Source organism: Convolutriloba macropyga, chromosome 2, assembly GCF_964194025.1.
Source record: "Convolutriloba macropyga chromosome 2, txConMacr16.3, whole genome shotgun sequence".
In the NCBI taxonomy this organism is placed as follows: domain Eukaryota; kingdom Metazoa; phylum Xenacoelomorpha; order Acoela; family Convolutidae; genus Convolutriloba; species Convolutriloba macropyga.
Window position 1 is genome coordinate 47,564,055 of NC_134469.1, and position 15,748 is coordinate 47,579,802.

The 15,748-nt window shown below is 36.7% G+C and overlaps 1 protein-coding gene across 2 annotated transcripts in view; it reads left to right on the plus strand.

The window, feature by feature from the left end:
• The window catches only part of LOC142335319 (uncharacterized), a 63,704-nt gene that overhangs the window by 23,411 nt on the left and 24,545 nt on the right, over positions 1–15,748 (plus strand). For both annotated transcript variants that reach the window (XM_075383765.1, XM_075383767.1), the window contains exons 3-4: positions 6,806–7,072; positions 10,765–11,091. In XM_075383765.1, coding sequence (XP_075239880.1) covers positions 6,806–7,072; positions 10,765–11,091 — 594 coding nt within the window. The remainder of the gene's footprint in view (positions 1–6,805; positions 7,073–10,764; positions 11,092–15,748) is intronic.

Below are 15,748 nucleotides of genomic sequence, written 5' to 3' on the forward strand. Positions count from 1 at the left end.
GTCAATTTTTTTACCAAAATTCAAAAAATAAATTATTACGTATGTATTTGTTGTTTATTTTTATAAACATTGGACAAATTCTGGATAATAAAAACCGGTTTCGTTTTTATTGAGGACTGAAGAAGCTGAAACTCATTTAAAGATTCGAATTGATATATAATAGATTTCATTATTTGAAAATAACTGTTTCAAAGAAAACATAAGCATGTCGTTTTTGTTTTTTTCATTTCTACTTGCCACCGAGTGTGAGTAAGCATTAATCCCACGTTTTACGCTTTTTCCAGTGAAATAGAAATAAGTTTGTTTAGTTTGGATTTTAATTACGCTATTTTGACTTTGTTATTTTGTAGTTTTTTGTACGTAATTGTGGTCGGAAACATTTTGTTTTCATACACAAATTATTTTTATCAGCATGTAGTTTTTGTGAACGTTTTCAATCTCATTTGGTAGACAATTAAGCCAAACAAGTAGATAAGCGCAGTCGGAACATTATGTGCGATAGAACTTTACTGAGCCGCCTGTTTAGAACGTCTTTTCAAATTAAAGCCCGAATTTTCTTAGACATATCAGAAAATTTAACTGACAAATTGAATCAGTTGAGGGCAAATTGATTCATATCCTTAAATTAAAAAAATGAGTCTTCAAGAAAAGGTGCTTAGAATCAAAACTCGATCTGAATTTATGTATATGACAGCGATTATAAGAGTGAGATCATTTGATGTAAAGTCTCCTCAGCACGTTTCGCTTTTTATGGTACCCTTTAAAATGTTTCTAAGAAATTCCTAAAAGGAACTCAAATCTGATCAGAATTAGGGCTTCAGCTATGAATCATTAGTGTTACCATTAGGGTGCCGTGTTAAATTTTCTCAATTATAATGGGTAAATTTGATCTTTTGTACACGGATGTACGGGCAGTTTTTGAACTCTTTCATCTCACAAAACTCCATCATCATTTTCATCTATTAATGAGATTTCGCCTAGAAATCTATAAATGGGGCTCCAAAAATCTTTTTTTTCTACAATTTGTGAACAATTTGTGCTTTCAACTTAGTTATGAACGCCTTTATTTCGTCTGCGAGAGCTCATATATCAACAGGCCAATAGTTCAGCGTTTTTCTGGGTCACAAAATGTAAAAATGGCAAATCTTGTTTGCTTTTTGACAGTCCTTTTCTGCTAAGATTTTTCCTTTTGAAAATCGTTTTGCTCGCTCGAAACACAAAAAAACTACAAATAGTTAAGATGTTAACAGGAAGATGCAGTCCTACACAAAAAAACCAGAAACACTAAAATGTTAAAAATGCAGGCGTATACAGAAAACTTACTGGAAAAAGGAGTCTGGAGCAAGCATGCAAACGATTGGGTTCTACAAGTAACTACTATGGACAGAAGAACAAACAAGGAGACTCCAATACAGGCCAATAGGACAAGCATTTTTGAGAAGAAAAACAACAAGGTGCTGAAGGATGCATACGAGAAGGATGTTGCAGACATCAAGGAGCAAGTAATATTGTGTGCTGCAATCTGGCACTGACTCAAGATGCAACAACTCTCATACTGAAAAATGACTGCCATGAAGACGACGTCAAAGGATATGGAGCGACGGCCTGTCAGCTATTGCAACCAAAAATGATTTCAAATTGTGCAGACATCTCCGACAGTGGTGACATTTTTAGAAAATCTAGCCAAACTAAAGCCTGTGGACCCCTAGGATCTGGATTTTTTCAGCGGATGAAAGGAGCTGTTTCCAAGGACTCAAGAGGCAGAGATAGCACTCTCAGACACATAATTTGACGCCTTGGTCCTCAGTGTTCCGACAATGAGGTATGAAATCTTTGTTATATGGGGAAGCCTCAAGCCAGCAAAAATCTTGACAGAGTTGAAAAGAATGCAAAGTTCGATGAAAGCACGGTGACCAATTCATTTAAAAAAATAATTCAGTTGCAACAGCTATGACACGAGAAAAATTAATTTATGTGGGATCCGTGGATGCTTCATCAAGGACAGCAAGAGAAAGGAGACAGGCCAAAGCAGCAAATTTAGTGAGAAGGGTCACCTATACAAGAAAGAAAGAAAGAGAGAGATAGAGAGGGAGCGATATGTATATAAATATATATATATATATATATAAAGATATTTATATTTATATATACATAAATAATTATATATATATATATATATATATATATATATCTATATATATATATATATAAATATATATATATATATATATATATATATATATATATATATTTATATGTATATATATAAACATATAAAAAGACAGAAAAAGAGAGAGAGAGAGATGGAGACGGAGAGAAAGAGAGAGAGAGAGAAAAAAGAGATAATTTAAAAAGAGAGTCAGCGGCGATGGGTCAGGCCTTGGCTACACCAGACGCCAATTTCTTGATAAATCGTAACCAGTGGAAAAGATTAGACGTGTTAGTGGTGAGTGGTCGTACAGACCAAAAAATGACAAACCTCGGATGAAACTCACCTAAGACAACAATTTGCTTTGCATGCCGTGCATCATTATTAAATTCAAGATGAGATCAAACAGCGCAAACCTTGACAGTAAAAGGATGTCGTTTACATGACGTGGATGTATTTAAATGACAGTGGAGGAACTCAAAGATGTGTGCAAAGTGTGCGAGATATTACAGAGACCCCAAGGGATTTTTGCGCTTAATTGAAAGTCAAAATATTGAGGATTCTACTTCATTAATCAACGTCACGAGTCCATGTGAAGCACCAGTTTGATGTCAAGACAACTTTCCTTCAAAACCAATTGAGAAAGATGTGTATCCTGAGTAGTCACTTGAATTCTTCCAGTTCGGATCAGTGGTAGAGAAGCTAGAAAGTCGACTGAAAACAATTTTTGGTTTGAAACAATCTGCTAACAAGTGGTATGAAGAATTGGCGAACCTCTTTCAGGGACAGGGTTTCTTTCACCAAAAAGGTAAAAGACGACTCTTTACTCACAAGGGCAGATACATGAGGTCACATTCGTCCTGGTCTGGTTTGACGACATCTTAGTAAAATCCAGATGCTTGACATTGATCTCTGATGTCAATAGTGCCCTTGAATCAATTTTAACATGGAAGAGAAAGAAAGACTGCACGGGTTTCCGGGGCTCAGTCAGATCAATAGAGGCAAAACCACAGTCGAATAAAAAGGCTACAAAAAGACAAAACTTGAGCGTTTTTAATTGATTGATTATAAACCGACAGGAATTAGAGACGTTTTAAACTTAAAGTTTCAGTGATCACAGATAAGAGACAAAAGAAGAAGAATCTACAGAATTCTAATGGGTTCATTTATTTAACTGGCAAAACAGACGGGGCCAAATGTAAAATCAATTCTTTGTCTAGAATTATGAATGCACCAATTAAACAACACTTGCAGTGTGGCAGCAAACTAATTCAAAATTGTCAATGTTCGAAACAGTTTAAACTTGATTATAAAAATGAAGCTAGTTATATGTTAAAGGGGGAGTGATGCAGACTGGGCTGCAGACTTAAACGACCAAAAATCAACAACGCGCTGGTGCTTCAAGCTCAACGGACGTGGTGCAGCACTGAGCGCAAAAATGTGTGCAATGTATGCAGATATCACCGAGGCTCCAGTAACAAGAGTGGCAGTAACAGAAAGAAGAGAAGAAACTGGAGAGGGTGTTTACTGAGGTGAAGGGACTATTCAGGCTAGAGTCACTATCAGAGTTCCAATTCTGCATTGTGTTTGCAGACCAGTAAACGAAGTTTCTGTTTGTGGACTTGATCAAGGCAAAGAGTGAAGCACTGGTTAGTCTAAAGTTTGTTTTCAGTGCAGGGACGCCCAAAAAGCAAAGCAAACACAATGCGATAAAGTTTCTCTAACAACATTTCAATACGAGCTGCTTAGATGCAAGCTTCCTACAGAATACCATACCAGAGACGCTACAACAGAACGCATCAGCTGAGACGTGCATCTGGAAATAGCTAAAGATGGTATAATGTTTGCTCATGGACGAAAAAAAACACAGCAGAGCTTTTGCCATGTATAAAACCTAAACTCTCAATTGAAAAAATGTCTAAATTTGTTCGCATGATTTATGTCAATACGAAGAACAGAAAAACCGGCAAACTCGAGCAAAGGGTTACTCTCAGGACCACAACGGAATTTTCCTCTACATAGAACTATGTCATCTTCAAATCAATTGCTGCTCTAGATGAGATCATCAGAGAATCTGAAGTGAGCTCAAGCACAACACTGACAACACAGTCGAGCCCAAAAGTCTTGATTACGGCTGAGAACAATTGGAATCTAGTAATCAGACGATGGTCATCTGGACAATGAGAGAAAAAACAGGGCCAAATTACTACAAAAAAAGATGACTAACGTGCGGCGGAGGACGTGAACACTCAAGAAACAACGCTGAATTGAGAGACCTTGAATGTCAAGGATTACGCACTAGATGAAGGATGTAGTGCTCTTAGAGTGAATCAGAGATGCTAAGAGTTACTTGAACACAGTGACACTGAAGACAACTCAATCATAAAAACGGCTGGCTTCAATGATTATACATATGAGCAAACAAAAAGTGCAGAGCCTAGACGAGGACTCGAGCAAAGAGTGTTCCGCATTTTTTGCATAAAAGAGGAATTATCTCGCAGTTACCGAGGGTGGTTATGTGGAAATGAAATAGTCTGTGAAGCCAAGCAAAGTCATGATTGTCACCAGTGTCACCGGGCAATGAAGGACGAGGTTAAGACACTCCAAGACAACAAGGTTTCGGATCTAGTGAGGCCACTTTGAAGCAAAAACGTAAACACTGCACTATTATGGGACTTTTGCGCCTTTTGAAAGATATACAGAGTTGATGTCAAAACGGCTTCCCTGCAACCCTTATAGAGGAAGTTGTGTATCCCGAAAAGTCACAGGTTATACCAGAAGAGGGAACGATGATTGTTTGCTCGCAAGAGTAGACAGAAAGTCACAAATTCATCTTGGTTTTGGTTGACCACATCAGAGTAACCTTCAGAAGCATGACATTGATCTCCCATGCCAAGAATGCCCCAGAACCAGTTTTCACATGCATGATAGACGAACACTGCACTGGCTTCTGGCACGCAAAGTGAGACAAAAAGAGGGCAGAGCAACAAAGAAAGCGCTACGAAGACACAAACCTTCAATCATTGCAAACCGTCAAGAAGTGTAGCCGACTTGAACTTAAACCTTCAATCAGCACAGAGTATAGAAAAAAATGGATCAACTAATCTAAAAAAACCTATTTGGATTACTTCTTCATCTGGCAAAAACAGTCAAGGACCTTTTTGCAACAACATTTTATCTAGATTTATTAACGCACCAAAAAATCAACGCTGGCAGTGTGGAAACAAATTCATTCGATATTTCAATATTTGAAACATTTGAAATTTTCTTTTGAAAAAGAAGCTAGTTATATGTTAATGCAGAGAGTGATGCAGACTGTTCTGCAGAACTAAACGACTGGAAATCAACAATGGTCTGCTGCGTCAAGCTCCTCGTACATGATGCAGCACTGAGCTGGGGTGCCAGAAAACAGGCCACAGTTGGATTTCTTCAAAAGAACAGTATATTAGCAAAAAGCAGCTTACATTCGGGAAGCACAGTACCAAAAACAATTTCTTTAGGATTTCGACATTAAAAAGAAATATCCAATAGCAATTTTTAAGGAAATTCACAGTTGTATCAATTTTTGCCAAAACCCATTCGTGTACAAAAAAAACAAATACACCAGAAATTTAAGTCATTTGGGGCGAGCGACACCTTAATCTCAGAGGGTTCCCACCATTGACAAATTGCGGTAGACATCTTTACCGAAACCTTTCCCATATCAAAGGTGGACCAATGAGACACATCTTTATGGGAAGAGATTCTACGCAATCAATGCAAGTCTGAGCGGCCGTGTTATAATTTCAACTCAAATTAAAGCTCTAAAATTAGTTAGAAGTATCAGAAAAATTAACTTAGCAGTTTAATCGGACAAGAGAAAATTGATTCAAGTCACTGATTTAACAATCGAAACCTTCAAGAAATGATGCTTAAAGTCAATATTCGGTCCAAATTGACGAATATAGATAGCTTTCATTAGAATGAGTTTATTTGATCTAAAATTTTCTCTGCATATACTGTATGATTATGACACCGCAGGATTTTGATTGAACACAGAAAAAAGCAAACTCACACTATTTATGGTAAAATTTGCGAATGATTCGCAGGAAATATGTAGATGCAATTAATATTTGGTCAGACTTAGGACTACCGCGATTCATCATAGCGCTATCAATAGATTCCTATCTTAATTTTTCTCAATAATAATGGGTATATAGGGGCAGTTTTTGGGAATGGGTATATAAGGGCTTACAAATCGAAGTCGCCATCTTGATCTATTAAACAGATCTGTCCTGTAAAATTCTACTGCAAAAGCCATTTTGTTCTCTCGCCCCTGAATAGTTCATTTTTCTGAGTCAAATGTTACATTCTAACTGAAAAGTTACATTCTTACATTTTTCTAACGGAGTTCGAAAGGTTACATTCTCAAATTGTGCTATTTCTCCGCTGTTTTGGAAGATTAAACGCGGATGTAAGTTTTCAACATTCCAGATCTCCACATTGCCAGGCTCTAGAATGCCAGATTTCCCTATTTACGTGCCAGATTTTGAAAGTGTTGACATTACAAAACTTGCGTGTTTCAAGCAAGGTTATGCGACTCACTAAAGTCAATTCGAAAACCTGGCTTAGATCTGAAACTGCATAGTTTGAAATGATAGTGATGTTTTGCAACAGGAGTGAACACAATGTCGACTATTGTGAATGGCCTGTCCACATGGGGATATGGATTCATTCCATTTGGAACACTGCACACTCTGCTAATACGAGAGAGACCCTGCTGTTTTGCGGGTCATGCCTCCTCTTTTCTCTCCAATCCAGGGCAGCACACTGACGTCCAAGGGGCCTCCGGATTTCTAAGTTGTGTCTGCACTGATTTCTCCGAGTGTTTCTCCGACCAGCCGAGTAGCGAGTGCTCTCGTCAAATTGAGCAAAGAGTAGCCAGTAAGCTCACATTTCACAATCAGTTTCAACTGGTTTTCAGTAAATTTGTACATTCTTTAGCATTTTCGCAACCCACGAATTTTGCAAGAAGAAAAGAGTAAGAAGAATTGAGGGTCTAATAGGGACTAGCAGACACAACTACTGTGAAACGGCACCAAAGTTAAAGTCGAACCATCATCTCTTACGCTGATACATCATTGAAAAATTTTAAGAAGTAAAGCTTCAGGTTATCGTAAACAAAATTTAAGTAAAATTTTTCATTAAATCTTCTAACAAGTTACGCGTTGGGTTTCGCATATCAGATATTTCGTTGTCTATACAATGGTACGCATTTCTAAGAGGGCTCTGCGGGATGTTGTGAACAACAATTGACGGTGTGAACTGAACTTCCATTAATTTCTTTGCACTTTTCACATTTGTTTTCACATTTGTTTGCTGTACTTATTCCTGTATATATGAGTGACCGGACAACAGATCGAAATGACAATAGATCGGAAACAGAATAATTGGGACCAGAGATCAAATATTAATCTCCATTCTTATTGGTTCAAATTAAGCACTATTTGACGGCTGCTTTAAAACTACCGCATCTGTACATAACTGAGTGGCCCGTGGGACTTGATATGAATCTATCACAAACGATCAAAATATCACGACCGAACACGCTATGCGCTATATTACAATTGAGCGCTTTAATCTTATTGGCCAACACGCAACCTGAACAATTTAATTTTCGATCTTTTGTCCCAATTTTTGGTTTAGATATATTGTTCTCCAATCTATTGTCCTAGCACCATGAACAAGAGGTGGCGATCAAGCGAGCCGATAGGCACGCCAGTCGCATTTCGAAAACGAGGTCAAAATAGGTATACTAGTATTTTAAGTTTTCCCCAGCGGACCAGTGGGCGCGCTTTGCACGCGTCGCGGCTTCACCGCAATAACTGGCCTGCGATTTCCGGATCATATCCCACATCGGATTAGAGGCATGACCATGGACAGCGTTCCGCTGAGACCCGTAGCCGATAGATAGCTAAAAATTGACCCTTTTTTATTTCTTTGGTGGATTGAAAAACATTAAAATAAAATGCGCAGTCTTGATTGTAGCGGCTAACACATTACAGACTACCGCCCATACCATACGGAACAGGAACTAGTTTAACACAAAATTCCACACAATTGCTTAATATTTGGAATACGGTGACAAATTTTGTCACCATATTCCACATTTCGTGTTTTGTTGAAAAGGGAGTTTGAGACCGTGGCAAAACGTGACAAAATTTGCTCCAGTCAAGCATGTAATTATGTTTTTGGCAATTTAATTTTACCTATATGGAGTTCATTTTTTCTAAAACGGCGCCTATCCATCTTTAAAGCTAGTTTTTACCGTTTCTGATCTTTTGTAATCAACTAGGTTTCTTATTCAACCCCCAAAAAGCTAGTAATAATTATTAAAACTAAATTAAAGACGTTCAGACCTGAGTAATAATGTAAAGATAAAAAATTTGTTGATTCAGTTAAAATTAATTTGAAGAATTAGTTTGAAAAATATTGGACGAGGTTCTCGACTGCGTTAAGGACTTATATCTACAACCTTTTATTCCCACGCAAATTGAAATCCGGAAAGTAAAGCAGTAATTAGATTAACAAAAGAACAAATGAAACACGAAGGACTTCAAATAAACATTTTTGAATTGCTCAAAATAGATTGCAGAGAGTTTTCAAAAAGATCAGAAGAGGTTCTTGGCGGACATGAGGACTTCAAAATAAATTTTTCTTTGCTTAGTTTTTCAGTTTTTTATTCAAATTTTAAGTAAGATTTTATGCGCTTCGAACATTCTGACACTGTCAGTCCACTTTGTTGTTTTCAAAGCCTCTTTTAAGTCGGATTAGTAGCTATTTAAACGAACATTAACTGCTCACTTGTTTGCGAGTTTTAGGACGTAGCGAGCAGAAATTGAATATCCTAAGCTGTGTAATACGGCTGTCTTAAACTGGTAAATCTGAGGTACAAACTTAGTCACCAGATTTCACTAAATTGCCAATCTGGCCATTGTGTCGAAGCAGTTTCGAAACAATTGGTTTGTAACCATATTGCATATTTTAAGCCAATATTACATGTTTTAGAATACATTTTGTGGAAAACGATAGGTAAAATCGTCTGAATGGTGCGTCCCAATTTGTTAAGGGAGCTAGTCTGTAAGAAAAAGTATTACTTCTGATAGATTACAAAATGTTTATATAACGTTCGGCTGGCTTTTATATCAGGTTACTCGGTCTCAATACTAACTGATCTCAGACTCTTACCAGATTTTTTTTTCTGATTATGATCAAACTATTGCCGAGAAATTTGTGCGCTCTAGCATTTGCGATCATTTTTGAAACTTCCGGGTTCTGTTTAAATTATATAATTCGTTAAATTATATAATTTAACGATTTATATAATTTAAATTATATAATTCGTTAAATTATATAATTCTTCATTTTGTTTAGGTTTAGCAATTTTTAATATGTGCGTGACAAAAGTTTTTGATCCTTTTATACTTACTAAACAATGAATAAAAGTGGAAGGGAATCTACGCCTCTGAAAAAGTGGGGAAAGTGAAAAAAAGTGCAAGTGAAATACAAATTTTATTTACTGTAAAATACTTATCAACTTCTGTTACAGTGTGAATTGGAGAAATCAGGCTACACGTTTACCACATGTAATAAAAATGATTAACAATTGTAGCTTCCGGGTCGAGAAGATTTTGTGTAAGAAATGCGCTGAAATGCGCTGATTTTTCAAAAAGTTCAGCGCCAAAACCTTACATAAAAATGCGCTGAAGCGTGCTGAAATGCGCTGAAACTTTGCAAGAAACGCGCTGAAAACCGCTGAGTTTTCAAAAAATAGCTCTGAGAATCAAACCCTGCTCTCCGGTGCCGCAGCCTTCACCCAATCCACTGCGCACAGATTCCTGAACTGCTTCCTATTTAACTTAATTTTAAATTAATAGACAGTTTAAGAAGAAATGCGCTGAAATTATGTAAGAAATGCGCTGAAAATTCAGCGCATTTTTTACATATTTTCAGAGCTTTTCAGCGCATTTTTTAAGAAAAAGTTAATCGTTTTATAAGGAAAACTAAATGGTTCGAAATTGAGGAATCGTTGTCAAAAAGCGTCTAAACCCACTAAATAATTTTAAGAAATGCGCTGAATTTTGACTACATTTCTTACAAAGTTTCCGAGCATTTCAGCGCAAAATGATGTAAGATTTTTGCGCTGAAAGTTTTTAAAAAATCAGCGCGTTTCAGCTCATTTCAGCGCATTCAGCTCATTTCTTACATAAATTTAGCACATTCAGCGCACTTCTTACAAAATAAAGCGCTGAAATGGCGCTGACATCTCGACCCGGGTTCTGCTCTAAATGAATGATGTCATTATGAGCCACCCCCTTTACGAAATAACAAAATAGTGCAATTAAACTCTCTTTGGTATGGGCGCTGGCTCGTAATGTTTTTTGGTACTCTGACATTTTTGAAATCATTCTATGAATTGGAACTATATTCCAGCTTTTTCCGTTATTATAGGGGGCGAAACCTCGACCCTGAATGCACAGTATAAAGTATTGCTGCTAATTTCATTGATACTGAATGTGACCAGATTTTCTGGGATATCATCAATGAGGAAATATCGTTGTTGCCGTTTATTTCAGCGTACTGTTACATGCTGCAAGTGATGCAATATACGACTTCAGTGTTTCTGGTGGTGGAGATATGTCTGTTGATACACGCCACAGTCCTCATCTTCAAAGCCAACCAAGAACATCCCATCAATCAGGAAAAGTTCCGAACTTACAGTGAGTACAAAGCCATCCGAGAAAGCTATCGCAAGGAGAAGGAGATGCGAAGACACACCAATGCAACATTCATTTCCTCAACAGCTGGGGGCGGCCATTTTGAGGAGTTGATAGAGAACAACGAACTAGAGACGAATTATGATGAAAACGTGATCACGGAGAATGACCATGGCTGGGATACAGGCAAGCGCTTACTTAACGTTCAGAGTAATTCAGCGCTGAATCAGAATGTTTTCAACAAAAAAGTCAAGAGTGATTCAGACTGTTCAAGGCGCATTTGTCTCTAGAATATTTTGAATCAGCATCTGATTGAGACTAAGGATTTATTCTGATGAGCTACTACCACTGAAAACAATTATATGCTTTTTCAGCAAAATTCGTTCACAAGGCGGTTCAGATACATCCGCGGCCCATTTTTTGTACAAGTCACTGAATAATTCAGGCAGCCTAAAGGTTTTACAAGATTGTTTATAAATACGCTAACTAATGCAAAATGGTGTAAACAAGAGCTAGTTCGTCTTAACAGAAAAGTTTAAGTTACACCAGATGGCTTTAAATATTCTGAAGCATTTCAATGATGAATTCTACAGTTTATCGACAATTAGAAATAACCTACAATTTGAATTAACCTACGGTTTGGATGTCCGGGGTGAGGTGGTCGATGTATGATTCGACATTTTTTGTCCGGTTGTTACACTCCCAGATGTTAATTACACGGTCAGGACTATAATTTCTGTCGCGCTATTTCGAATCATAAGCCGGGTACGTCGAACATAGGTCAACAAAAACGCAATAATACGATATATAATCTGATTAAATCTGGCTCATAGTTCCGCTGAATTAAAAATTTTAAAAACTTTAAAATTCTTCTCTGTGGGCTAACTGAGAAAGATAGCTCAAGCAACTCATCAGCATGTTAATACAAGCAACACTGAAAAAACAGGCCAATGATGATAGACAATTTTTCAATTAAGGCGATAAAATCGGTCTTAAGACTTTGTAATTATAAATTCACTTTTGTTGAGTTTCTGAAGATTTATACCAAACTATAAAAATAACAAACTGTTTTCCTTCTTTGTTTAACGTTTTTATCAGTTATCATTGAAAAATTTTGCATAGCAAATTTTCTCAAATATTTATCAAAGTAGCTCTTGTCCAAAATGTGAAAAGAAAGGAATTAATTATAATGGGACGAGAGAGTTTCAGCAGGTATTGAAATTTTTGTCTGATCACAGTCGCACAGTTTTACACTTTCCGGATTGTCGAGTCATAATTCTGCTTTCTTACACTAATACTCGATCAAGCTAATGTCTAAATGGAAAAAAAAATTGAAAATTCTTGTAAAAAGATATATATTGAAGCAATTTACGCACCAGCAAGTGGTCATCGGGCAATCGGCCTAGTATGGCGTCTCATTCAAACTAAAAAACAAAGATATTATATATTGCATGGAAATTCAATAAGTCGAAAAATTGAACTTAAACAATTCAATTCATATAGTCTTATATCATAAAAGGATATGGTAGTAACTTTCGATGTTCATTTTGGAAGACCATGTAATACACCTATGTCTAAAATTTCCACTACAGAAATTTAAATTATGGCTAAATTTTTAATCATCCATCTCAAATGTTTAAATAGCCCAAAAAAGAAACCCAGCAACCTGGCAAAAAGAAATCTAGACATATGATACGACTTATTGGCTCATGGCAGCATGGTCCTAAAACAATCCGAACAACCAGCCAATTAAATGAACCAGGAAAGAACCCATTAAAAGAACACAATTCTTCATTCGGCGAGAAGGACGTATCATTGAATTTAAACACTCCAACTACAAAAACAAAAAAACGGAAAATTTTGACTTTCATCGAATTAACATGCTGAAAAGGTTACCCAAGGTCTAAGAACAGCTCAGCTAATACTGAATGCATGGCTGATCACAGAAATTAAAGCAAAATTGACGCAAAAATGGCACAATATCCGAAAAATGGCATCGATTTTATTAAAAGCTTTTGGAAGATAATTTTATGATATTGAATGAGCCGTAAAAGTATATGATCTTGGAGATGATATCCAAGAAACCATAAATTATTATTCATGAGTTTGTCTTGGACTTTCAAGTTGTTTGCCTGAAACCCGCATAGGGTGCGGTGATAAGCATTTTTGAGACAAAATTTAGGTTGTACAAAATAAGTTTAATGATCTTGGATGGGCCATAATAGTCTATAGTCTTGAATATGGTATCGAAAACACCATAAAAATTTTCACAAGTAATTTTCAAATCTCCATTTTAATCGTTTGTAACCCGCATAGGAGGTTATTAAAATCAGTTTTTGCCAAAAAAAGATGCTGCACAAAAAAAAGTTTTATGATCTTGGATGGGCCATAAAAGTCTATGGTCTTGGATATGGTATCCAAGACGCCATAAAATTTTTTTCACAAGAAAATTTTTAAATCTCCATTTTTATCGTCTGAAATCCGCATAGGACAATGTTAAAATCATTTTTGTGTCAAAAAAAGATGTTGCACAAAAAAAGTTTTATGATCTTGGATGGGCCATAAAAGTCTATGGTCTTGGATATTGTATCCAAGGCACCATAGAAAAAAATTTTTTTTGTTGAAGGCCAATGGCAAGTACGATATATTTGTTGTACTACATGGTCCAAAAAACGTCATTTGAGATCACCTTGAAATTTTTGTATGGTCTTATGTATGGTATCAAAGAAGCCATACAACCATACATGTCTTACGTATGGTTTCTAAGAAACAATTATGGTGGTCAACCCGGGCTGTCTGTTCCGTAGGATCATGCTTATCTTAAATTTCACACTTTTGAACAATTTTGCAATTTTTTGTCACCAGGCGCACAATATCGCATGTAAACTGAAACTTGTCTCAGCATCTGATCATTTAAATTTTTTTTTGAATCATACGGTGAGGTCAAAGTCACACATTATCGAATCGTAGCACTTTCAATTCTTATTCGAAAATTTCACTGCAGGGTAGAAACATAACACGTTTTGACCTATTATTCTGTTAGTTTGCACTAACGCAAGCTAATTCCAGTCACCAGTTTTTTTTGTCGGGTCATGGCTATTTTTTGTCTGGATCAATCGGTTCATATTTCTACCACCTCACTCCCGAGTAATTTGTTTATGGCCATATTTAGAGTGTGGATAACCCGATCAATTTTTGCCTCAAAATATGAATAGCTTGACAAGGTCCCGATCAGCGGTCTGAACAGTCCGATTGAGCTCAAGATGGATTCTAGATAACATAATATTCAGATGACAACTTTAGTCAGTACAAAAATAGACCATGTTGGCTGGGTAGTCTGATCAGAAATCCGATAGTCCGATTTCAATTACTGTTGGGTCCAATCAGTACCAACGTGTTCAGCAGCCAATTAGAGCTGGTTCCCTTTATAAGAAAGACAAAATGCTATAATTTTTTTAAAGAAATGCTAACCAATTCCAGCTAATACGGTGACAATTTATAACTATTATATGCAAACATTAAAACTTTGCGTTTCATGAAAAACTGTTTATTCGAGTCAAAATTATTTAATTAATCTTGCAAATGTTTCTCGTTACTAACCATTTATACACAGCACATGGGCTCAAAGTTTTTTATAGGCAACCGCAATGTGCCTGGCTACCATGGGCGTAACCTAACTGAGTATGAAGACCATGTATGTGCATGCCAAAATTTAGTCTTATCAGAGGCCATTTTGGTACCCATAGTCTGGCGTTCTCTCTTCACAACGCTCGTCGTTCTGCTTAAAACTTTTTGGTCTCAAGCATCTCTCTTCCTTCGCTCAAATTTATTTTCAAAGCAATTTTGGTACGCAGAACGATGGTACGCGGAACGATTTATAATTCCGGAAAGCAATTTTGGTACGCAGAACGATTTATAATTCCGGAAAATTATAAAATTTGCCGGAAATACTGATAACTTTTGCAAACGGTCAAAAATTTTTGCTTTTGTTTCATCAAATTATTTTTTAATCATGATTATTTTTCATCAAACCCCTGATTATTTTTTAGAAGTTAATAACTCGCGCGGACTTGTAACGCTGATGCAATAATGCTGACCATTGTGCTGCTTTTCTGCGTTCCATCTGATTTTTTGAACACAAGTTTGTTCATATGGTTTTATAGCCAGATTTACAACAAAATGAAACAAAAAAATCAGAAAACCCAACAAATAATTTATATGTTTATTTTGAGCGTAGGAAGTTAGGCGAAAGCTCGACTAGGCAAAGGCATTTTTGGTAGACGGCAACTTATACTGGAGTGCCTTGTAGCGTCAAGCGCATTTTGAAATACCTTCTTCAATTGTTTTAATCGTTTGTCACATAAATAAGACAGGAAGTTAGTTGAAAACTTGGATCTTTTCGGCAATTGCCCACCTTTTACGAAAAGAGGGCTATTCTTGAATAGAATTTAAGCGAGAGATTCCTTAAGCAATCAGAGACGACAAACAACGTTCCATGTTTGCGCATACTATGTTAAATTTAATAGAGTAAGATACGCCACGCTATGTTAATTAGCCGAATTGGAATACAAAGCGAAAAGAATTTCTAATTTTCGGGTCCGTGGGCGTGCATCGCGTCTTGACCGCGATAACCGACCCGATATTTCCGGATTACATCCCACAGCGCATGAGAGGCATGGCCGTGAACAGCGGTCCGCAATCGCGCGTAAACTGATATTCGGCTATATAAACTGTAGGCCAAGTAAAATTGTGGTAGAGTGTAGCACAGAAGGGGGTGGGGGCTATTCTCTACTAGATGCCAAAAGATCCAAAAGCTTTCGCCTAATTGGCTATAAGAACTTGC